Source organism: Bacillus rossius, chromosome 1 (assembly GCF_032445375.1).
Source record: "Bacillus rossius redtenbacheri isolate Brsri chromosome 1, Brsri_v3, whole genome shotgun sequence".
NCBI lineage: Eukaryota > Metazoa > Arthropoda > Insecta > Phasmatodea > Bacillidae > Bacillus > Bacillus rossius.
In genome coordinates, this window is record NC_086330.1 from 2,854,079 (window position 1) to 2,870,183 (window position 16,105).

Genomic DNA, 16,105 nt, shown 5'->3' on the forward strand with positions numbered 1-16,105 from the left:
GAGTCCTTCCTCCAGCAATCAGGACGACTAAGGCGCCCTGACGCCTCGTTAGCAGCTCAACTTCGGCCAGCGAGCGTCAAAACTTCGGTACTTCAGCTTTTTTTATATCTTCAGAATAACAGTTAGTTACCGACGTTGAAAAGATCGGAACACCAGAAATTTTTCTTTCGGGACTTTAATTGCTCTAAGCTATCACACTGGAATTGTGAGGCTTAACGTGTTTATTATTTCTGATTCTATTTTAATTGTATCCAGTGAGGTTTAATGGTATTTTCTAATTAGGGCCGGCCTATTATTTAGATAATGTAATTTTAAATCCATGTTAATATAATTTAATAATTCTAATATACTTGTCAATCAATTTATCAAGTATTATAATTCTATGTGAAAGTAATTAAAAGTTAAATAAACATAGAGGTACTTATACCTAGACGAAATCATTATTTTATCCTTTTGAAACTAAAAGATCCACCAGTCACACAAGTCATCAAGAGATAGTGAAGTGTGACAAAATGTTAACAGAGCTTGGGTGTACTATTTACCTTTTTATTACTATGTTATGTGTAACAGTATGTGCTTTGTTCGTTCTCATTGAAAAGTGATATTTTATTCAAACTTCAGTTCCTGTTTTCGTCTTTAATAAAATATGGACTTGCTAGATACTGAAATTATTTTAGTCTCAAAAATTTCAAAGGCACATATTAATAACTGAATTCATGAGTTAGCATGATGTCATGATGACACGCCGATATGGCTGTTTGCCAGTGAGGCTAGCGTCAAGGTAATTGTAATGTTTTATGTGTGGACTGCTGGGCGTGTCGGTTTATTGGGATGTTAGTGATGGCCCTTGACTCCCAGCCGATAGCAGCTATAGATGTCGGGGAAAGGGTGGGTTGGATCGAGGAGATAAAAAATATGTGGTGGGAAGAAAAGGTGAATATTTCGTGTGTAGCGGTAGGACAGGCTGAGCTGGTATCAGTGGTTGCGGCTTCTGGCTTCGCTGGGACCTATGAGGAGACAATGTAGTGTTGACGGAGTGAGGGGGTGGGGGAAACGGGATCACCGGGAGGGAACCCACTGGCTTGTGGCAACGTCCGCTATGTCTCCTTCTTATGGAAATGCTGGAGCGACTCTGCTGCTGGGAATCTAACCCAGGCCACCTTCATGAGACATGCGAGTGACCCCGTGGCCAGTGGCGTACGCACGAGGGGGGAGAGGTGTTTGGGAGTGATAAATCTCCCCCTCCCTCCCCCCCCCCATGAAATCCTAAAGACATATATCATTCCCACCAATAAAAGAAAAAAAATTAAAGCAAACGGATGGTAGAGTGGCTTTTCCATCCCCCTTCTTCCACGGATGAGATTTTGCATACATTCCAACCTGTGGCGTCCGTGTTTTGCACTGAGGCTATGGTGCTGAATGAGCCACACGCAGATTCTGTCAAGTGATTTCAAAATTTTGCAAATGAACGTGTTAAGAAGAAGTACAACAATTGAATGTTTGTTTTGTTCGCAGGTTTCCACCCGCCCCACCCCTTCTAACTCCGGCCAATATCGGAGCTGGTAACTCGCCCGGGCAAGGTGCTTGGTGGTGGAAGGGGGGGGGGGGGAGGAAGTGAAGGCTTGTCTCAAGAACCGCACTGCATCACGTGCGGAATCTGATTACAAGAAACATTACTGGCTACATAATTAATTATTGACTTTTTTGTTCAATGTGCATGCGTGCAGCTACATAGTAAACATATTACATGTAAAATTGTTTGACTTATTGATAATTGTCTTACAAAAATTAATATATATCATCTTTATAGTGTTTAAACGATTCACCAAAATGTGGATTATTATTTTTTTGGTACTAAGGCTAACAAATTTAAAGGGAAGTGGAAAATAGTACCCACCCTTAAAGGAATAGATGCTGTTCAACAGTTGGTGATTGGTAATAAAGTTTAATATTCTAAAGTTCATTAATAAAAACAACACTAGAAAACAGAGGAAGCGAGCCAAAATGTCGTGAGACGAGTAAATAACAACATTCATAAAAGAGTAGTATATAAATTTTCCTCCTATCCCTGGCTGCCGGGTGTGGGGCCTATGCCGTGATCCGCCATATTGTGACGTCACGGTGGCCAGCTTGTATTATGTTATAATCGCCATCATGGATTATGATGTCATGGCCACCATCTTCGAATCGAGTGCCCCACTCTCGAACGCTGCATTTTCCTTCATGATTGCATCGCGACTTTGACCTGTGACTTTGGCCTTTTACTTCTGACCTTGACCTTTACCCTTGACCTTTGACCTCGACATCGGCCGCCATCTTGGATTATGAAGTCACATCCACCATTTTGTTTTCGAGTATATTACTTAATTTGGTTTTCTAGCACTTTCCGCCGTTTTGAATTTGCTAATTATAATTATGACTTCACACCCACAATATTAATAATTCGTAATTATTATCCAAATATTTTTTTTAAATATACAAATATTAATTTAAATATTTATAAAATTTTAATTTAAAAAATGCAAAGTCATGAACCTTAGTGCCCTCAATCGAATACAGTAAAATCATTCAATTAAAAAAAAAAAAGGCGACAAGTCATTCCACTCTAGAGGCTACAAAAAACTGATCCCCACCAATCATTCCAAGGAATATCTATATATTATGTTAAACTTAATAACGTCATGACGGAAATATTAGACAAGCAATTTTGTTTACGTCTGTTTTCATTCGCTGCTACTTTCTACCCGCTAGAGTGCAGTAGTGTAAATCACTAAACTCTCGTAGCATCCGCCATTTTGTCGACTATGTTGGCTGCCATATAGGAAATATGTAACCATTATCCAAAAAAAAATTTAAATATTCCCAAAATCATTAGAAAATGTTATTATTAATATATTGATTCGATCGATAACTGTCCTTGATTCGATCCGTGGGTGATGTAAAAAAAAGTAATTTTAGTTTCAAAATACTTATTGTTTAAATAGAGTAATAAGTCCTAAAAGAACCTTAAACATGACATCAGCAAGTCGCTGATGTCATGTTAACCACCATTTTTAAAATCTGTTATCTACCTTCAACTTTCGAAAAAAAATTCTAAATGTCATTGGAAAATTTACCTATTAATGTATTTGTTGATTCGATCGATTTTTGTCCTTGGTTCGTTCAATGGTCGAGGCCAAAAAATAAAAGGTAAATATATTTATAAATATGGATTTAATTAAATATGGTAAAAAGTCATAAAATAGGCTTGAATTCACTATATATCAGCCGCCAGTAAGGTGCTGATGTCATTTCGCATGCATTTTGAAAATCTGTATTCATCTACCTTGAAAATTCGGAACAAAAAATTTTCAAAATTCATTTAAAAAATTGGTTTAGTAATATATTTGTTAATTCGATTGTTTTCCATCCTTGGTTAGTTCCTTTATCAGTGCTAAGAGTAAATAAAACTCTGAACTCATTATTTAAACCTTTACCTTTCGATGAGTTAATTAATCATCCTCACAACGAAACATGTCTGTGTACAAGACAACTGTCCGACTAAATAAATACGTTATGTAATATCACTATGCGTATGATATGATAACTAGAGTGCCAACTATAAGCATAACCATGACCCACGAGGACATTTTCTTGGATACTTGGAAAGTCTTTCAACCAAGTCATGTCCAGTGTCAAGCATATATGCCAAGCGTCTCTGAACCTGGGACATTTTCCGATACATGTTATAAATTTTAATCTGGTCATGTACATTGTCGGGTATATAAGCCAAGTGTATCTGAACCACGAGGCCTTCTTTTCCGAGACTTGTCTCACCTTTCGAGCAAAGCAGGATTCTCCGAACTGCCAGAACTGAGGTATGGATATAACTTATCACAAGCATATTTATCAACTAATATTGTTTTATGCTTACTATAGAACCAAGCATACCTTAAATATGATTTACACTTTCAATAAGTCCAAGAGGACCTGAACCATAAAAACTTCAGTCCTGACTACAGACTTTAATACGTACATTTAACGAAAAGGACACACATTTGGTCAAACATTTAACAAAAGGACACACATTCGTCACATAGGACACACATTTGTACACACGATCAATAAGTATAACTCAAATTTTGATACACATTCAACTAAAAGGGTAAACATTATTCTTCTAGGATGTACAATTGGACACTTATTCATCTAGGACACACATTCAACAGAAAGAACACACATTTGGTTACATATACATTAAAAAGGATACAAATTGGACATGCATTCAATAAAAAGGACACACATTTTGGACACACATCAACAAGAAGGGTACACATTCTTCATCTAAGAGACACAGTTCGACAAACATTCGTAATCTAGGTCACACAGGTGTATATGCTTTCGTTATCTAGGACACACATTCAACAAAAGAAGTCATATTCGTCATCATGGATTAGCATTATGTTTCAGTAGATCACGAAATAAATTTAAAATAATGATTTGTTACCTATATTTATTCACATTACTCTGTGAAAATCTATGAACTAACATATCAATATTTTTATTCTATGAATCCTGCTTCTTTTTGGATTTCAAGTAAGGATGATATCTCATCTGCGCGAGAATAGTCACCTGCACTTAGAAAAAAAATTAGTTTCAGCCTATCAACCATACCATTTGCAACATCCCACAATACATAATTCATCTCTTCTACTACTTCTATCTCTTTGCACCTTTACTGTCAATATTCTGGAAATCTCTATCATATTATATTTTATCACCAGTTTGAAGTTACAATTTAGATTAAAATATTTTTTTTTTTGGATAACAATAATGTATTTTCATCATGAAGGGCATGATGTCATGATTCAAATTGATGGAAAGTATTAGAAAAAATGGTGGGAAATTCTCGAAAAAATGGCACTCATATGTCAAAATTCAAGATGGCAGCTGTTACGTCAGACTCCAAGATGGCGGCATTGACTTCATAATTCAAGATGCCGGCCTAGATAAAGGCCAAAGTCAAAGGTAAAGTTCGCGATGCAACCATGATGAAACGTGCAACGTTCGAGAGTGGGGACTTGATTCGAATATGGTGGCCATGACGTCATAATCAAAGATGGCGGACCACGGGCACCACACCCGGCACCCAGGGCTCGGAAGAAAATTTATATACTACGTACTGAAAATAATCTCAATATATATTCCTCGAATTCAAATATTTTTTTGAATTTTTACCAGGTCGGTGTAATGCTGCTGTTAAAAAAAAATAAATAAACATGATAATGGTAACTGGTAAGTTGTTTTGTGTTGGGCAACATATCGTACCCAATAATTTTTATTTAGAAACTACCTGATAATAATTTAGAAATAAAATGGTGTTTTCGAGATGCGAAAATTTTGTTTTTTGCTTCCTCCATTTCTAATGTGTCGGGACAATGTTGGAAACAAAATATTATATGTTTCTATCTATTATTTGGATGAACACGTAGGATATAAATAGTTTTGAAACACATGTTATATTTGCTACAGCAGAAATCTCTCCATAAAAAAAACACAAACAAATATTTTGTTTGTATACTGGGTTTTTATGTATGCGTGCAGAATAAACTCGTAAATTATTAGTTAGTTGTACAAATGTTAAAGTTAAGTACTATGTAATCAAACATATGCCACAATGGATTGCCATTATTCTTAAAATTCATTCATAGTTCTGTATTGCCTTAAAAATTACGTTTTATAGCACAAAAATATACATTAATCTAAAGTGGGCTTAGTTGGTCATATGAATGTTACTTGTGTTAAAAACTTAAAAGCTGACAGTAGTTTATTGTTAGGTACAGTATATTCGTAAGACAACACATAAAAGTAGAAATTTGTTTGCAAAATTGCAATAGTTAAGTAGTGCTGATAAGAATATATATGGGCGTCTTATTTGAAAAAAAAAAGTTCTTAATTGTTGAGGTAAACATAGCGGACGCAGTCGCGTGATCTACGTCAGAAGACTTGTCGAAATTGAGTTGGTATACCTATTCTCCCATTAAGCACACCACCTCAGAAGATACTTTTTTTTATTACAAAAACACTCTTTTGGAAGGGCACAGAAACACGTTCAGAAACTCTGGAGTGACGAACATTTCTCAGCAGTTGTTTATTCACTGGCAACGCTGAACTGTTTGATGAGAGTTAGTTCTTCCTCACTGGGGCGGGCCTGAAACAGAGACCAGACAGTTCCCATTTCCAGACTTCTAATTGCTTAGACTGAGACCTAGTTCACTGAAGTAGTTCTGGTTTCACTCGCCAGATAGTAGCTTTCATAATAATTTCTAACATAGCTAGCCTACATTGCTTTTGAGAACTGATGCATCAGTTATAATCGGGCAAACAAAACAATGAAAATTTATTCACTTTATTTTGGTAGCCACATATTTTGTGGTGTGGCGTACCAGAAATTTTGCATCATCTACTAATTTATATGGAACGTTATTTCTTTTTTAAAATTACAAAACAGCATTAAGTGTTTTCTCGCACAGTTCCACTCCTGAGTGTAGGTCCGATGCACCAGCTCGTGACAGTACACGTATACACACTCCGTAGCCTACGTATGCGTAGATGCTGAGACTAGGGCCTCGTGATGAAGGACTGGGTAATTTCTCTAACCGACCTCGGTCAACCTGATGCTCTGTCCACTCCTGAGTGCCGGCTCGATGCACCAGCTCGCGAAAAAGCACGATTAAATTAAAGCTACCAACTAAACATATTTTAAATGTTTATTTCTATGTTAATTTAAAGTTTCTTTACATTAGCTTAAATTCAACAGCGTACACGAATTTTTCCCCTTCTTAACTTAGTCTAGGCTGGCTGGCAGCCTGGTGGGAAACGACAAAGTCGCCCCCGAAACAACCAGTGCCACCAAACAGGGGCGCAACAACTAAATTTCCAAAAGGGGGGGGGGGGGCAATATACCTTTTTATAAAGAATCATCGATCCCCCCTATTGAAGTGGGGAGTCGGGTGGTCCTTCCCCGGGAAAATTTGTATTTCAAGGTGGAAAATGGTGCTATTTAAGCAGTTTTATTATCTAAAAATTGATTACACAGCACTTTCTTTGCCCCCGTTTGCCACCACTTCATGGTTTCAGAGGGGGGGGGCAAAATACCCTTGCCCCCCCTGTTGTTGCGCCCCTGCCACCAAACTAAATGCGGACAAAATGTCCAAGTTCCCGCCCATTTGCATAGTAGTCTTTCTACTCTGTCCAACTCTTCTTCCAGAACCATCCTTCTGTTTCCTGTAACCAACCTGCTTGTAATTAATGCATTAAATTTTGCATCCCGCATGTCAGTACCCAGGGTTTTCCCTGTGTCTATGCAGGTTTTACCTGGGCCCAACTTATCTAGTTTTAACTTAGAATAGTCAGTGAGGGGAGTTAGTCATCTATCTCTCTCGGTTCTTTTTTTTTTTTTCATTTGGGTGGCGGACGAATCATCGCACAAATAGGAGAACGTAAACGAGTCTAGCAACGTATATAGCATAGAGCTCTCTTTATATATCTTTGGCCAAGTACCTATTCTCGGTCCTTTTTGTATCAGATACGTTTCACAACGATTTACCACGAAAACTTTGCCTTGAAATTTGGCCATGAAATCGCGGCCAAAGAAGTTTCATTAAAAAAAAAATCCATCTTCGAGAATGAATAAAACGAGACAATAGATTCTATTTAAAACTCATACCATTTCATGGATCTCATGTGCTATTCAGCCTTGTAATATTCTGTAATTCAGAGAGTAATGTATTATGTTCTAAATCATTGCAAAGATCTGAACATCCAATGGATTCAGAGGATTTCTTCGAAATCTACATTTCATGTCACCATTTTAATTTGTACAGTGCCTTGTGTTTTTAACCTTTGTATGTTTTCTTACAATAAATTGATGTTTTTGTGCGGGCCCCAGGTATGTGGGGCCCCTTGTAATAATAGTAATAATAATAATAATAATAATAATAAAATACTTCAAAAACAAGAAATGCTCTAAACACAAAAAGTTGGGCCACACGCAGTCTCAAAGTCGTGTCGCCTGTCACCTCTGGGGCCTGGTTCGTGCGGCCCATGAGGTGGTCCATGAGGTGGCCCATGAGGTGGCTCATGAGGCGGCCCATGAGGTGGCTCATGAGGCGGCCCATGAGGTGGCTCATGAGGCGGCCCATGAGGTGGCTCATGAGGCGGCCCATGAGGTGGCTCATGAGGCGGCCCATGAGGTGGCCCATGAGGCGGCCCATGAGGTGGCTCATGAGGCGGCCCATGAGGTGGCTCATGAGGCGGCCCATGAGGTGGCTCATGAGGCGGCCCATGAGGTGGCTCATGAGGCGGGCCGTGAGGCGCTGGCTCGTGCGGGGGCGGCTTGTGGGGCGGCGGGGGCGGCATGCTCTCTGCAACACGTCACAGAGCCGGTCAGACACAGCTGCCCGCAGAAGCAAGCACCACTGCAGCGTGTGTCGCGCTCAGACTGCGGTACACATCAGATGGCACCCACTGTTCCGGTACCACACTACCTGGCTTGCTGACGTCTAGAATAGTATTTGGCCTACCGAATTTAATTATAATAAGTTTTAGTACTTTCGACGTGATAACGTCTTATAAATCGATGAACGCCGGCTGCACGCACGAAAAATTGTCACGTTCCGCCTGAGCCGAGCGTGCAAGAACCGGCCAACCACCACGCGAGAAAATCTTCTGTAATATCAAACAGGTTAAGGCGGACTTTTTAACTAATTGTTCGTGATAATATTTAAACGAATTATTTAAATTAAATTAAATTTTCGATAACTGTAAATAATATTTGAAAATTAAAAAGTATGCGATTTTTCATCAATGTTTTCTTATGACGTTATCACGTAAGATTATCGTCCGTAAACCGACTTTACAGACAAACCCGTTTTTTAAATTTGACCTTTTTGTGAATTTTTTAAGACATTTAATTGTGTATAGGCTACTGACAGTATTATTACAGATGTAGTAATTCTGTTTAAGAAATAATTCAATGTTAACGGCAATCATTATTTCACAGAAGAAAAATTTCGTAGCGGCCAGTCAGTATTAAAAACGAGACATTCTATCAAATTACTCGTATGTGATATTTCAGTCAGAGCCAAAAATGTTAATACCCATTAAATTATACACAACATTTGCTAACAAAAATTGTTGAAATCAAGTGGCATCTTTCAGTTACCTACTTCTCCTTAGAAGTAAAAATAGAATAATATCATATGATACTTTATAAAATACAATAATCAAATTTTTTTTTTTCAAAATTCTCATTCTAAGTTTTTATTTACAAAATACAATGTTCAGAGGAATTTTTTTTTAAATTTGTGTCCAAACGTTTTGGGTTGTATAGCATACATATAGCAACAGAACACAGTGATACAAGGACAACGCTAATGACAGAAATCGTGCATTGGAAAGAGAGAGAGTAAATGTCAATCTAAATGAATACTGCGACCTAAGTATGAGATATCCTTAACAACCTGCCAATGCCGTGTTTACATTGGGCGATTGCTTATACTGCAGATCATTGTTACTTTGTCAGTCATGCTTGTTAATATTCCTAAGCATGTAATTGGAGTTATTAAGTTATTACTGTTATACAATTGTAATTACAATCAACCATACATAATACATGGTACATTTCCTATTCCTTTGATTTTTTCTTAAACAAATGTCGAAGAGAGAACATGAATTAATGGGGAAAATATCATATGATTGTGTACGATAAAATAGTTTTGAAATCACTATAACGTCTTTTCATTGTGATTCTTCACTGGCACCAAATTTGTCAGCTCTCACTTTAGAATAAACAAGCACAAACACAGATGGACTCGACCTTTTAGTCGTGAGCTCTGCCTTCAAGACTGCTGCTACTAGGAATTAAAAGTACAATGCAGTACATAAATTTAGTCCACGTTCATGTATACTCGTTAGAGGCTTTCTGAAATTTAAGGGCAACCGGGGCGAAAGCCCCGGGGCCTCCATAAACGGAGGGCCCCCACAATAAAGCCTTCGGAATTTTTTTTTTTTCAAATTCCGACATTAAACATTAGTAAACATCTTTTCCTTTGATATTCTTTTTTCGCTGTTTTACCTTTACGTACAGTACTTTGTACATATACATGATTATGTTATTGTTAAATATTAACAGAAATATTCATTAACACTAAAATTTAATTTCATATAATTCTTGTCTCCAATTATATTTTTATGTATGTTTTTTTAAATACTAAGAGAATCTACTTGATTACACAATAAATTATTTATTAGAAAACTCGACTGAAAAAAATTGTTCATTTCATTTGTAAAATAATTTTGGGCCAGGGGGCCTCCGCTCCTCTGTTGCCCCGAGGCCTCCAGACCTCTGAATCCGGCCCTGGTAGTGACAGTGACGAGTGTCAGCTGACTTCCGGCGGTGACAGCTGTCCGTCCTTGAGGGGGGGGGGGGGCAAAGAGACTCGCAGGAAGTGCTTCGTTCCGCCGTCAGAGGCGCTCGCTGCTCGCTACGCTTCGGAGGACTTCCTGTTGTTAGTTGAGCCGCTTCCCAACTCAACATCGGAGTTCCGACGCGCCAATGTCAGTGCTGAGCAGCTGGGAAACGTTTCTTTGTCGTCTGTCTCAAAGTTTACGCCTTAAAACATTCGCGAAATCTACCGCGTTGTACACGATGATGTCTAGAAAATTATTCATGCAGCAATTTGATAAAATCTTCTAATGATAACACCATAGTCTGAGTTTCATCTTATCAAATTTAATACTGCGTCTTTTAATGTAATTCGTTTACATTACAATCATTACAGTGTAATTTTAGCAGGTTTGACTGAATTAAAAAAAAAATATTTTTATAATTGTTGGCAACATTGTCGGCCACACGTTACATGGTTATTGACGTGATAACGTCTTATAAATCAATGAACGCCGGCTGCACGCACGAAAAAGCATGACTCATTGTCACGTTCCACCTGAGCCGAGAGTGCAAGAACAGGCCAACCACCGTGCGAAAAAATCTTCTATAATATCAAACAGGTTAAGGCGGGCTTTTTAAAAGCAGCAATTTTAAAAATTTGATTTATTTGTCCAATTTCGTCATTTCAAATCAACAATTTATTGACATTGATTCGATTTCAGTTTATTTCTATAAATAACTGTTCGTGATTATATTTAAACGAATTATTTAAATTTGCAAAAAACTGTAAATGATATATGAAAATTTGTTGTGGTACACAGCAGTTTTCTAGCTGTCGGCGTTGTGGTCAATTTTGACATTCGGCGTTGTGGTATTTCGGCGTTGTGGCAACGACCCGGCTAGAAGCACCAGCGAGCGTCGCGCGAACACAGACACACCCCAGAACAAGCGGGCCACGTGAATTATGTGCAACTGTTGACTAAGGATCGGCTGTCAGAGGACGTTCTCAAGAGGTTCCTATCGGTTGGAATGCGACATAAACGCACCTGTAGCTGGTGATGCCTGGTGATGCTCGGGGTCAGACTCCGTCGGGTGACTGGTGACCCTTTGATCGGGACGGCGACTTTATCCTGGCAGCTTCCTATCTGTTCTGCGGAGGGGGAAACTGCCCACACTCGAGGACCGAGATAACACTCGTGCGATGGCAAAAGGCGGCCTCGTTGCTGCGAAAGCTGGAGATAGCAAGTGAATGCTGCACTGTTTGCTTTCAGGAGATAGCCTTCGTGTGTGCCCACACGTACAACTGTACAACTGTACAACTGTACAACTGTACAGCTGGGCGTGGCTCATGGCCCGACTGCCGTCACTTCACTGCGCCAATCAGGGTCGTCGAGAGAAACCAATGGGGTATCTCCCCATTACCTCATGTACGATTGCTCAAAACCAAAAATTTAAAATAAACGTTACAGGCTATTACTTTGTAAATGAAACCTGTTCGCTAAGCAACATTCGTAAGGTTTCCAAAGAAAATTGTAATTTCGTCCTACTCTCAAGGTTAACTCATGCATTAAAAAAAATCTGGAAACTCATCCAGTGCCTTCATTTGTACTCCCCACCTCCCTTCCCCGGGGATATTGCACCCCTCCCCCCTCGGCGACCCTGTCAGTAACTGATAGCCCAACACTATGTTGTGAAAAGGTATATGAGAGGTATAACACACGCGACAGCTCAGCTCAACACAGCTGACAATGCAAGGCAGTAAAAAAAAATATTTTCCAAACTCTGGAATCGAGACTGGGGGACTTTGTTCATGTGAGGTAATGGAATCAGAAGATCATAAGATTTCACATGTTTAAGAATGTCCACGTTTCTGAAGAAACCAATGAGATTAATTAGCTGGAGAAAATATTTCACTGAGAGATGAATATGGCGAAGAACATTATTAATTCGCTCGACGAGTTATCGAGAAAGAATGCTTTCTTATTTCAAAACTACTGTGGTACGGGCGTGTTGCAAGGAGGTTGCAAAACAATGATACATTGGTAGGGACCGGAAAAATTCGCGGGTTCAATGACCTGTAGGATGAACTCCACAGTTCTACGTACACTCGGTCAAATGCCACCCACTCATTGGCTGCTGTCTTGTGAGACGTCCCAACGTAGCAGCCTGTGATTCGTTTAAAGCTTTGGTTGGGTGTTTCTCATTGGCCCAGAGTCATCCAGGTGAGATGTGAGCTAAAAGCAGAGGCAGCACTGAGGTATAACTATTTATATTTTAGCCTATCGCGAAATGAATTCGCGAATTTTTCCGGTCTCTATACATCGGTGATCGCTGTACGAACTGTTGCAGCCACACGTCACCAACTGGTCATAAACAAGGAGTGACGCAATGCTTGCAGGTACAGTCACCTGCAGCAGACTTGCTGGTCGCCCGGTGTACCGTGGCCAGGAGGTGTCCTGTCGCCAGTTTATTCTGTAGGTGTTTGTACATTCTACAGTTAACAGAACACGTAAGTTTATTTGTTAAGAACAAAGTTAAACAATCTCAAAGTACGTTAAATTACTATTTTTTGTATTCCCTAATATAGACGAGGAATTTTATTGTTTTTTAACATGTCAATTTTTTTTTCATTTTTATCATTGTTATAAGAGTGTAGGTATATTTTATCACTTCAGTAAAACACTGCAGTAATTCGTGGAACTATAAAAACTGATATTCTCGGCAAGACGTGTGTTGCGGCCAGGTGGCTTATCTATACTAGAATCACACACTCTTGTGCTTCGTTAGAAGTGATAGGCGATGGTTCACTGTACCAGAAACAGTGGCGATAGCAACTCACGGGTCTCTGACGAAAGGTGTCGGTCAGATATGTCACACAATTTTTTTAGCATAATTAAAAAATTTAACTGCTATGTTGTTTTATAAAGATTGGCAACATGGTGCTTATTCTAAATTTGTCGTATCCAGTAGCGTAGCCAGGATTTGTGTATGGGGGGGGGGGTTAAGAAGCATGGTCCCCTATTAAAGCGGGGGGTCCGGGGGTCCTCCCCCTGAAAAATTGGGATTTTAAGGTGTAAAATAGTGCTATTTGAGCAGTTTTCGGTACTTAACTTTAAATATTGTAAATTGTAATGGTAAAAACATTATTAATTTTTAATAAAAAAATTGTTTGAGTGATGAAGTAAGAAATTAATTAAAGATATTTTAATCAATCCAAGTGCCTTGTCCACGTCCACTCAAAATTATAAATCATGCTCGAAGCTCGACAATACAAAAAAAAAGGAATAAAAATGGTTGGGTTTCGGCAGAACTGGCCTATTCCTGGAAACAATTAGCTTTAGCTTGAAGAGTTACCCAGTCACCACCTGCTTATAATTACCGCGCTGGTTAAATACAATAGGTGTAGGTAAGATATTTGAAAGCTTGAGATCCGTCACGGCGTCACAACCTTATAGCTTCTGCTCGCGACAGGGGTAGGGGAAGGGAAGGAGAATCGGTAGGGCTCACCCAGGCTTTTAGCTAACCTGCTTCAGATTAGAAAAAAAAGGGGGCTAGGGGGGGGGGTTATAACCCCTAAACACCCCCCCCCCCCCTGGCTAAGCCCCTGGTCGTATCGATTAAATTTTTCGTTGCCTATCGGTTATCGTTCATTCTCGGAAGTTTCGTATTGTAAGTTTTTCTGTGGTGTCATTTTCGATGTTTAAAATCGTTACAAAATATAGTTTTGTAACGAGAGAGTATTTATTGTTACCGCCATAATGGTCGCTGCGTGGAGGCGTTGTGTGTTGTGTGTTCCTGTCGAGGTAGATTTACGTAGCGCTGAAAATCAAGTCATTGATTCTCGGAAAGAAAGGAACTCAGGAATAAAACCAATTACTATGAAATGAAAGAAAATTAAATTTGATGTCTCGCTTAAATAATGTTATATAGAATAACATTAATTAAAAATCTTCATTAATATACGCATGCTTGCCCTTTTTTCATTGTATGATAGATTCGTTTGAATTTAATTTTTTCTTGGGTCTTTACGTCTTATCGGAAAAGATTTAAGGAAAATTGGAGAAGCTAGCCGTAGTTATTTAGAAGTTTGAAAGTGGGAAAGAATATATCTTAATGCATACATAAGAACACGGTTGTAGTAAATGTCACGAACACTTAGCAAGAAAGGTTCAGCAGGTGTATCGTTTCAAACTACTCAACTTTTTTATTTGTGCCAATCTCATGACTGTAGGAAAATGTCGATATAAATTAATGGCTGGTAAATTATTCAGAAAACTAAGAGATACTAAGGCTTCTGTGTTTGTAAATGAACTAGCTGATCATCCGTGTTTCGCTACGGAAGTTTATGGGCAGAAAACACTAGCACTCATCACATACATCACACGAAGAGCGCGAAATATCCTGTGTTAGTGCTCGTATTTAGATATACAGTAATCAAGCAGTGAATTAGTGGATTTTTTTTAATGGTTAACTTACGTAATTAGACCTGGTCCTGCTAACATGGTCTCAAACCGTTCTTCTATACCAGATGAATAAAACAGGGGTGAATGTAAAAAACATCATAACTCCTTTTCCTTTTGTAGGCATACCATCAAATCCGTTCACATTGTTTGTAAATTTTATAATTTTTATCCAAAAATTTTGTCTGAAAATATTTTTGATAATTCAAACCATTACTGCAAAGGGTGGAAATAACAAGTGTTGAAAACCAATAAAGTAGTAATATTTTAAACATATATAATATCAAAATAAAGTTATAAATTATTGTAAAAATCCCTCAACTTTAACAAAAACCTTTGGCAGAAACAATTTTTGATGAAACGAACTATTATCATTAGACAAGAAATGAACATTTAAAAAAATTCAAAAACTTCCTTAGTATAAATTTTGTTTGAATTTATTTTAAAACATCTTAATATTATCTTGAACCTTGATCCAAAGAAAATTTTTATACGGCCACGTATTAGTGTTTGAAGACCAAACATTTAGCATAACTACCTTCGTAGGCAAAATATGACATTTGTTCTAAGTTGTTCAATGCTGTATGCATTGAAATAAAAACATTCAAAATATTTTCGCTGCTTGAAATATAATTATAAAATGTTAATCGATTATTTAGGAGTATTGGGGAACATTTAGGATGCTATGTACATTAAGTTCTTGAAATGGTCCAGTAGTTTATAGTTTATAGTTTCTAAAACATTTCCAGACTAAATAGGTACTTCGAAATCTACCTACGTCTGTAGGCTGTGTCGAAAGGTAATTTTGAAGTTACATTCTCTCAGGAAGAGGGCGTTTGTGCGGGGGCGGGGGGCGGGGGTTGTATGAAACTGTTTTTCTTCCCACGGCTATTTTTCCGGCTGACAGTCGTTGACGACAAACAGAGATTACTCATGAAGTGTTATCAGAACTCAGTGATAAGACGCGACAGACCAACCTGATAACGTATGATATGCTGTGCCGGGGGGGGGGGGGGGGAGGGGGATCTTTCCGCAGTTTCAAGAGAAGGCAATTGAAAAATGTTTACCGCACACTGCTATAGAGAATCCACAGATTTGGCAAGAAAAATATTTGATTAAAAAAAAACATGGTAAGGGGGAGGGGGCGGGAGAAAGAGCAAGAGAGAGAGAGTGTGTGTGAGAAGGGGAATGGAGGCAGCCAAGAGGGTCGACTATT

At 38.5% G+C, this 16,105-nt stretch overlaps 2 protein-coding genes across 2 annotated transcripts in view; one reads left to right on the forward strand and one right to left on the reverse strand.

Annotated features, from left to right (window-relative positions):
* LOC134528608 (uncharacterized) overlaps positions 1–1,755 on the forward strand; it is a 37,522-nt gene extending 35,767 nt beyond the window's left edge. The window contains exon 8 of the mRNA XM_063362360.1: positions 1,516–1,755. Coding sequence (XP_063218430.1) covers positions 1,516–1,618 — 103 coding nt within the window. The 3' untranslated portion in view covers positions 1,619–1,755. The remainder of the gene's footprint in view (positions 1–1,515) is intronic.
* A 4,278-nt stretch (positions 1,756–6,033) lies between these two features.
* On the reverse strand, positions 6,034–14,186 carry LOC134528609 (uncharacterized). Its single transcript, XM_063362361.1, has 4 exons — positions 14,181–14,186; positions 11,476–11,661; positions 8,061–8,405; positions 6,034–6,190 (listed from the first exon to the last, which is right to left on the reverse strand). Exons 1-4 carry the CDS (start codon positions 14,184–14,186, stop codon positions 6,131–6,133), a joined length of 597 nt encoding a protein of 198 aa, XP_063218431.1. The 3' UTR covers positions 6,034–6,130.
* Between the last annotated feature and the right edge of the window lie 1,919 nt (positions 14,187–16,105).

Coding starts and splice junctions, on each gene's coding strand:
- LOC134528609 (XM_063362361.1), bottom strand. Junction 8,406..11,475: donor CCAGGCATCACCAGCTACAG/GTGCGTTTATGT, acceptor GACGTGTTGCAG/AGAGCATGCCGCCCCCGCCG. Junction 6,191..8,060: donor GCACGAACCAGGCCCCAGAG/GTGACAGGCGAC, acceptor TCTCTGTTTCAG/GCCCGCCCCAGTGAGGAAGA.